The sequence below is a fragment of the Mus pahari genome, chromosome 11 (assembly GCF_900095145.1).
Source record: "Mus pahari chromosome 11, PAHARI_EIJ_v1.1, whole genome shotgun sequence".
NCBI lineage: Eukaryota > Metazoa > Chordata > Mammalia > Rodentia > Muridae > Mus > Mus pahari.
Window position 1 is genome coordinate 57,557,161 of NC_034600.1, and position 9,528 is coordinate 57,566,688.

Sequence of the window (9,528 nt, forward strand, 5' to 3'; positions counted from 1 at the left end):
TCTGTCTCTGTCTCTCTCTCTCTCTCACACACACACACACAAATACTTTACCCATTGAATTCAATTCCATTAAAGGTTGAATAAGTAGACATAATTCAATTTTTTAAAACTTCTAACAACTTATGGAAACCCAAATTTGCATTTTCTTTAGCGAATTAAATTCACTCTGGTAAAACCAAAACCAAAACCTACCACCACTGACACAAGTTTAACCTTAAGACAAATAAAGTTAATGTAGAGGTGGAAACACTTTTAGTAGACATCCCAAGGGATAAGGGGAAGGTCCGTTGTTGGCTTGCTGCTTCCCTAATCCATCTCCATCAGCATCTTTGTCAGAACTGCCTCCATATTCCCTAGACCCACCTCAAACACTGCTGTGACAAAGATCTGATCTCTCAGCAGAATCGTTCTCCCCTGGATCTACATGCTTCTGTCTTTTGTTGTAGCCTCACCATGACACCCAAATCATTGTTCTCTGCATTGTCTTGCTTGAGTCTCTGGCTGTTTGTCCTAACTATACAGTCTTAACTATGTCTGGCTTATAACCCCATCCACAGGCTCACAGAGGGGCTGCCTCGCCACCTCCTGCTGTTCTGTCTTTGAGTAGACAGAATCCATAGTTATTTATTCCCCTCCCCTGTGGTGTTCTTTGGTGTCTTCTTTGGATTTGGATAAAATGATTCCCTTTAGAGATTTGCATGAAGATCTGACCACAGCGCAATATCTTTCTGTAATACTCATAGCAGAAGCACACATGTCAGCAACCCTTCTTAAAGGTCCCGATTCTGAGCTACCTACAAACAGTGTTACTTGTCAAAATTGAAATAGTAAACGACCAATCTCCCGGGAATAGTCTTAATACCAGTGCTGCACATGGACATGGTACTACTGTCTGTTTCCTCTTATGTTGACCCTTTTATTTATTTCGTATATTGGAGGTTTTTTTTTTTTTTCTTTTTGTGGGAAGGTATCTGAGTGTAACTACTATATGGCAGAAAGCATGGCTTTGATGGCAGGCATGTAGACTCCACATCCCAAGCTTTAACTCTCGCATGTAGCAGTACAATTTTGACAAAGTTACCAACCAATCCCATAGTTCAGGAGGCCACTTGAGCAGCAAGGCTTCCCTAATGGTTCCTTATGGTGTTAAAGTGACCACGCTGCAATTGGAGGTACCCGCTTCACCGGCCTCTTCACCCCAGACCAAGCCAAATAGAACTGTAATCTCTCTATTGATCCTGATTGAGGAATGGCAAGGTTAATATTTGATCTCTGTCCTCAGAACAGTCTCAAGAAGAGACTCTGAGAAGATTTTCAGATCTCAGACTGTTACTAGAACTGAGCTGTCATCACTAGGCGTGGTCTCCCTCTGCAGAGACAGCCTTGCAGCTGTCCTGCATACTCAGATGAGTGAAACATTCAAGCCCCTGGAACTCGGTTAGGGTAGTCTATTCAAGTTCTGACTCTCACCTTCTTTTGTTAGTTACAGGAGCAATACCTTTACTCATGAAATTCTGGCGATGCCCTTGAGAACAGAAATCTTCCCCTTAGGATAGATTTGACTTGAATCCTCCTTCCCACTTTGAAAGATCAACTTCCGGCTTCTAGAGAACAACTAGACAGCCTCTCCTGCTCTTCTAACATCATCGAACGAACCATCCCTCTGTCTGCCAATCCAGTTTATCATCTCGGTCAGCTTGGTTACCAAAGAGTAAGGGGGAGCTGCTAATGTTCCCACACCCTCAGCAGAGCTTTTCCGGGTGCTTGCTGGTTTACCTCCAGCAATAGACCAGAGCACCAGGTCCCCAGACAGCCCTCAAGAGATTCTGGACAACCAGGCTTCCAGAGGAGACACTTATGCAGTCAGTCCCCCTATTCCTCCAGGGTCTAAGTCATAAAGAAGTCTCTCTGTTTCGTACCCTCTAATCACAGTGCTCTCTTCTGCATCTCATGCCACTGCCTAGAGACTCCTGGTGACATCTGTAGTCAGATGCCTGGTGTGGCAAGGAGATCAGTCTCGGCTCGTGCATGTTAGCCCTGTCCAGGGTGATAAAGGATATCGGGATTTAACTTCTCATTCTTTTCCAGATGGTTACAGCAAGTTAGATGCTTGCTTGGGACACTCTCCCAGGTCAAAGAGCTTAGGAAAGGCTGTATATAGGCACCAATTCCTACACAACTCAAACCCTCTACTTCTCTGTTCCTTTCCCAGCTTCTGGGTGTCCCATGGTGTTCAGCACGTACGTGCAGAGATGGGGCTTGGGATAGAAGGCATGGCGTGGGAATTAGGAGGCAAGGCTGCTTGCTCTATCTGGTTCCAGGTCTTCCTCCCTTAATGTGATTTCTGCAGGGAAAGTCCTCCTCTGGCGCTGTCACACATCCCTTTCCTAGGAACTTCTCCATCCTTACTTCTCCAGCCTCCAAATTCTTCTCCCTCCCCTCTCCTTTTCCTTGAGCCCTGGCAGGTCTCAGTAGGCAGAGCTACTAGGGAGCAGGTCGTAGCGACCCCCGCTGTAGACCACCACACCGGGTGGGTAGTAGATCAGGTCAGGTTCTGCAGCAGCGTTAAGCGGCGCCAGGGCCTGCAGCCCATGATCTTCAGGTTCTGGCTTGGTGGTGGCGGTGAAGGGGCGCATGTTGGTGAGCGAAGGCGAGGCTATCCGCCACAGCAGGTTCTTGAGCGCCTTGCGGAACTCGCGGCGCACTAAGCAGTAGAGGATCGGGTTGAGGCAGCTGTTGGAGTGCGCCAGGCATACGCTGATTGGGAACGCGTACACTTGGCACTGAAAGTACTCCTGGCTGAAGGGCACAGCGTTGAACTTGATGAGAATGCTCCAGGTGGTAAGCGCCTGGTTGGGCAGCCAACACAGGAAGAAGGAGAGGACGACGATGGTCACCGACTTGGTGACCTTGGAGCGTCTCCTAGCGCTGGCTGTACTCAGGCCTCCCCCAGGCGCCGCTGCTGCTCCTGCTGCATCCGTTGTCCCAACTATGCGGCGGTCGGAGATGAAGCGCACAAGCAACAGGTAACACAGACTGATGATGCTCAGCGGCAGCAGGAAGCCCAGCAGCACCTTCTGCAGGTGGTACAAACCCAGCCAGAACTGCCTGTCCCAGCCCAGTAGCTTGTCCGGAAAGTGCATGAGGCAGAGCTCCTCGCCCAACACCCTGATGGTGGTGGAAAAAATGGCATTGGGCAGCGAGGCCAGCACGGCCGAAGCCCAGATCAACCCACACAGCACTTTGGCTGAGAAACAGCAGCTCTCCCTCAAGCTCTGGCCGCAGCAGTCGCCACGGCCACGCCCTCGGGTCCGATGGCTCTTCAGAGCCGAGGCCACCGAGTGGTAGCGCGCCACGCTCATAGCAGTGAGAAAGAAGACGCTGGCGTACATGTTCATGGATGTCACCATGGACACGATCTTACACATGGCCTTGCCGAAGGGCCACTTGAAGTCTAGTGCGTTCTCCACCGCCCAGAAGGGCAGAGTGAGCACGAACTGAAAGTCAGTCAGTGCCAGGTTAGTGACAAAGAGGTTGATGGAGGATTTGCGCCAGCCCTGCTTGCTCTTCATCAGGTAGAGAACCAGCAGGTTGCCCGCCAGTCCCAGGGCACAAACCACCCAGTAAACCGCGCTGATGAGGATCCGTACCCTGGCCTCAGTGTCCCCGCTTTCTGCCCCGCCGCCACCCGGAGGAAGCCCAGGCGCCGCACCGTCTGGCAACTCTAGCCCCAGCTCCCACCACAGGTCCTGAAGCTGCAGGGACGCATTGCCGCTCGCATTGGCCACCTCCAGCAAGCCTGGGATCAAATCGAAGAATTCTGAGAGCTCATCACCCGCAGCTGCTTTCCTCACGGTGGCCGCGGGGGTTGCAGAAGCCACCTGCATGCTCAGGTGCGCCTGGGTCACGTTCTGCAAGCCAACTACCGAGAGTCAGCGCTTGCTCCGGGTGTGGTACCCAGGCGCGCGCGCAGAGCAGGTGCCCAAGCTTTCTATGAAGAGGCTTTTCAAAAGGGCTCCTGGAAACTGGATGCTGAGCCGCGCTGGCGCCCAGAACCGCCTTGGGCGCAGGGGTTGGATGCACTCAGCATCAGTTCTTGGCGGGTTTAGAAGAGAGGAGGATAGTTCTAGGCAAGTGGTTGGGGATCAAGGTTCCTCCTGGTGAGGACTGAGTCTCCAGCTACCCACTCTAAGACTGAGTCATACCCCTCCGCTTTCCCGCTGTCACTTAGACGCAGTCCCCCCACTCAGGAGTACGGTTCTCCGGCTGCTTCTCTTCCCAGTACCTTTGTTGGCTTCTGCGGTTGCCCGGAGGAGTTTCTCTCCTTCTAGAGGAAAACAGATCCTGGACGTCCGTGTCTCGCTCTGACCGCCTGAAGGCTGATTCACGCCATCACTTCCTGGAGCTCCGTTGGTGTTTTCTGTGTGTCCGATATTGTCAACCCCCCAGCGACTTGCCAGAGTTTGATGAGTTACGTTGAGCACCCACCTCTGCTGAGAACCCCAAAGAGCTTGCGTAATCTCCATGTGAGAAGATGGGGGTGCTTACCAAGGTGCTGAACCCCGCGCCATGCAGGGAGAGGCAGAGTCTACCGGCAACTAACTCCCCTTCCATCCGAGTTGCAGAAGGAGTGGTCTTAGTCTTTTATTTTCTCGGGTGGCTGGAGTGAGTCTGAGTCCGCTTTCTTCCTTTCTTATTTTTATTATGACAAGATTTTTTCCTCCTTTCTCCTCACCTTAACACAATAGTTTGTTTCTCCGACTTACACAATAGTAACACCCTTTCTTCTTTAAATCAAATAACAACTAATCTTTTCCTAGTACTCAAACTGAAGCCCCATCTCTCCTTCAGTTAGCCGAACACTCACCTGGTGTCAGATTGGCAGGATTCTAAGGGTTGACGTTTGCTTGGAATTGAGTATATTTTAAGAACTGAAGCTATAAGGGATGGGAGCGGGGCATGTTACTTCTCAGCTTTGCAGTTTATTTAGATGCCAGGTTAGTTGCTCTTAGAAGGACTTAAGGAAGGTGAAGTGTTTTCTTGACCGAAGAACTAACGTGAAATACCAGTATGCTAAGCATGCGGTAATTGTTCTCACTTCTGGGATAATACTTGACTTTACTAACAGTAATTGGGGATATACTGTCAGATGGAGCACAAGAGATAAAGACTTGTAATCGGTCAAAGAAACAATAAAAGAGGAAAGAGGTACCCAGCAACCTTAAACAGTCTTAATTCCAAAGTGAACTTTAAAAGGGCACTTCGCTGCAGATGCTGCATTTCTCGGTTTGACCAATAGAGGTCGCCAGAACTTCAGTTAAAAAAAAAAAAAATCAAACCAAGTGGCCTTTGATCAGTTTTAATCTGGTGAGGTTCCCTGCCCTGGTAATTCTGTGCTTCTGTGGACCCCTCCTGGCATCCTGGCTTTATAGCCTTGTCTTCAAGCTCACGTTCTCACTTAAAAAAAAAAAAAAAAAAAGCGTTTTCTTCCTCTGCCAATTCCTTTCTTTCTTTTTTATTGTAAAACAAGGAAACCCGTGGCGATACCAAAAGTCCTATGCAGTAAAGGTCTGCTTACTCACCCAGCGAGTACTTACTTAGCCTTGCTTTGTGTTGGGTATTAGTCCATGACTTTGTGGTAAATACAGTCTGTAGAGTTCACATTCAGACGGGTGATACAAATAGTTAAGAGTCGTGTGGTTGTAATATAAGTAGAAAAACAAAGCGAAATGAATCATACAGCATCTCTAATGAAGTTTGAGCTTTCTGAGACGTCCGGAGGCAGACACTGAGCAGAGGGGATGCTGATGTTACTAAGAAGAGAGTCCCACTGACTTCTGACCACTAAAGAGATGGCGCCAAGGGGATTAGCTAGACCTCAGAAGCACTGATGAGCGCTCTGCTCTTCCCAGGTCTGAGGTATAGGCTGAGAGAGTCACCGAGCCAACTGCCAAAGCGAAAGGAAAGGACGAAGTCATGAGTTTGGGCCTCAGGGGTCCTTGGTGTGTGTGTGTCTCTTATCTGAGAAGTCAATTTAGTCTGAAGTCTAATTTCCAGGTTTTGGAAACGTTGACATTCTGAGTCAGGTGACCATCACTCCTGACCTGTCTCCACTGGCTATTAGTAACGGCTCTCTCTCCTGCGATGTATTCCAAAATGTCCCTGTAAATGGCAAGGTGCTGCCTGTAGCAGACATTCCCCTTTCTTCTATTTTTTTTTTTTTAAGAATCTATGACCTAAAGGCAGTGTCAGGCGAGGAGTGCACCGAAGGGTGTGGGAAATCCTTTGTGGTCTCATTCCCATTTCTAGGAAAATAATCCAAAGGGCGTTGCCTTCAGGCAGGAGTTAAAAGTGTGTGCACAGAAGTGCCATAGTATACTGTCTTAGGCTAGGTGCACAGCCCCTCTCAGCATTGATGCAATGCATCTTCCCAACCAGGGAGCCTTGTCTCTCCTCCATACTCCTCAGTTAAACTACAGTGGAGCTGATGATACTACTAAAAGCACTGTGTCTGCTTGTTGCTCAAAGGCGGGGGGGAGGGATTTTCTAGGGAGTCAGAAGCCCTGGGTCACACACGATCTGTACTGAGATAAGTTGGTCTCCTGGTTCTGAATTCTACCTCCATCATTATGCTGAGGGATGTTTGAGGTCGCTCAGGGACTGTAACCATAGCTACGGGATACCCTGCTGCTAGTGTTACACAGGCATCTTAGAGTGAGGAGAGTCCCAAAGGCAAGTAAGTGTCTGTGTCTTTACAGCCTAATTCTTTACACCTCCCAGTGACACTCCGGGTGACACTCCTCAGACAGGCACTCCAAGTTTTAGAGATTTTGAAGATGAAGAAGTGAGGGCTTAGGAATGAGTAACCTTGGGGCTGACCCTGAGCCCTCAGATAACAATTCCATTCCATAGTAACGTGATCCCTCTAGCCTCACAAGCCCTGTGTAAGGAAGTAACTGGCATTCCAGAATAGTCTGAGGTAGTGGCTGGTCATGCAACATCAAAGTTACTGGGTGGGGGTGGGGGGAAGCTTGTTCAAATTCATATTCCAGACTTTTCTCACATCCCACACCATCTTCAGAAGGGTTGAAAAGGAGCCCCGAGGTCTACAATTAGAACATTCTGCCAGGAGACTTTAATTTTTTTTTTCTAAGTTTGAACCTCTGTACTAATTCCCATGTAAACTCTAAACCTCTAGGTAAATAATTTTGAATTCTTGGGAACAATGGCCTCCAGTGATACTTCACTATACACTTGACTTGAGTAACGATAAAGGGGCTATGGAGAAGATTGGTTGCTCTCTCTTAATATCACAGTTCAAATCCTTGCTGATCTGAGGGGGTGGTGCTGCAGAGGGGCTGTGAGCATTAGCTACCTCAGGACTTAGCCTGAACCCTCAGGAATGGCTGCTCCTTGCAAATGTCTCCTCTCTCTGTCCACGTCAGATATTATCAGTCTTATTCACACTTCACGCTCTAAAAATGCTACCATTTTGAGAAAGGTTCCCGAATTCACTGAGAAAGAGGCACCTTTCCCACCTCCTCAGTGCTTCTCTGAAGGCACACACTCCACACAACGGATTCTGTAGCTTTTTCTCTGTATTTTTTCCTACTGGGAAGGTCTGTGTTATGATCGTCCTTGAAGCTCATAACCACAACACATGTTTTTTAAAAAAGAAAGATTTAACATTAATGATTTAAACCTCCAAGTTAAGATACTGGGCGAAAAAAAAAAATCAAGAAATTACCTCCAGGAGGTAGAACCAGAAATGTGCAGGCAGAGCCTTGGTTGTATTAGACATTGACTCTCTTGCTGCTAGGTCATAGAGGGATAGGTAGAAAGGTCTCAAGAGAGAGTCGGAACATCTGGGGTCAGGGCTACTTGGGGTCCTGGGAAAGAGGCTAACAAATAGGAATATAGATAAATATACATATAGATATGCACACACACACACACACACACACACACACACACACACACACACACACACCCTTCAAGTTTATATGTGCCATCTGAGCAAACAGGGTCAGTTCAACACAAATGTGGACCATCACGGTGTTGGGCATTCTCTGGTCAATACAACATGGCCACCTTTAAGTTACAGGATGAGTGACTCAGTAGTCGTTCACCACACCTCGAAGCAACTCCTCTCCTTTTCTTTGTCTGCCACATGCTCTCTTGGCTCAGGCGGGCCTCCTTGACTATTCCTCTTGACTGAACTACAGAGTCTCTTTCTTAAAGATATTTTAAAATCATTTTCAGCTTTAATTTTCATTTGAAAGTCATATGCATGTATGTGATAAACTTCTGCTCATCTTCCCCTCTGTTTCCTTCTGCCATGCATGCTCCTCGCCTGCTGATGCTTTTCTTCCCGTGTTCCTATTCTCATGCCCCCTCCAACCCCCATGGAGTTGATGTGTAATTACTTGCGTGAGCGTGACTCGGACATAACGCTGGCGACTTATCAGAGTCTGCGCCAGTGAAGAGGGGCTGTGAGCCCTGATAACCACTAACTATCTGAAGTCCTTCAGTGGGCATTGGAGGATGACACGGTGATGGACCCAGTCTTAAGCAGATAGCCACATCTCAGACCACAGTGTCCGGGAGACACTCTTTCCCATCATTCTACTCCATCTTCTGGCTCTTCCATTCTCTCTGCCCATCTTCCTTGACGTCCAGTGAGCCTTCGAGGGGTTGGTAGAGATGTCTCATTTAGGATTGAGCACTCCAGAGTCATGTGTTCCCAACACTTTGACCTTGGACTAACTCACCCATTAGTTGGTTTTTGGAAGACTTTGTAATGCTCTGTGTTCCCCCAAAGAGAATCGGTCACTCTTTCTACATCTTCACAGGACTTTGTCTGGACATGTACTAGTGTGCGTATTACTCACTTAAGCACAACAATAAACTCTTCTAAACCGGGGGTATCTAGAGCACTGTAGCCATCTCTAGTCCATTTTTGTATCCTCAGCTCTTGACATAGTTCCTGGACAACAGTTACGTGGAGCTTGAACCCACAAATGAGTCATTCATTCCGGTTTGTTTTCCTGACCACTACCATCCAGTAACAATAGAAAAGCAATTTCCAATTAAAATAACCCGCAATAATAAGGAAGTTCTGTTTTCAAATACTTTCCCAGATCTCCTCCTCATCATGCCTGGTGCAGCACGAAAACTCATTTTTCAATGCCTAGTAAGCTAGTGTTGCATTGCACAGGCTGGTCTCATTAGACTTCTCATATTCAGGAAAAGAATTGGGGCTCCCTGTCAAAGAACTAATGAGGACTTGTTTCAGCCAAAGATAAGGAAACTGCTCTTCATTACTTTCACAACATTCTGAGGACAGAATAAAATGTCAATCTGACGATTGTTCTGAATCAGTTAAATCTGGTTTAACAAACCTGCTGAATTTTCATGTACAGCATATAGGTTCCTGTGTGTGGGCGTGAGTGTGTGAGTGTGTGTTTGTGAGCATCCAAAGGGCGTGCGTGTGTGTTTGTGTGGGTGGAAGCATAACATGGTGTACAA

The 9,528-nt window shown here is 47.8% G+C and overlaps 1 protein-coding gene across 1 annotated transcript; it reads right to left on the minus strand.

Annotated features, from left to right (window-relative positions):
* Positions 1-2,281: 2,281 nt before the first annotated feature.
* On the minus strand, positions 2,282-4,004 carry Rxfp3 (relaxin family peptide receptor 3). The gene has a single exon (XM_021208801.2). It carries the CDS (start codon positions 3,885-3,887, stop codon positions 2,469-2,471), a length of 1,419 nt encoding a protein of 472 aa, XP_021064460.1. The 5' UTR covers positions 3,888-4,004; the 3' UTR covers positions 2,282-2,468.
* Positions 4,005-9,528: the final 5,524 nt, after the last annotated feature.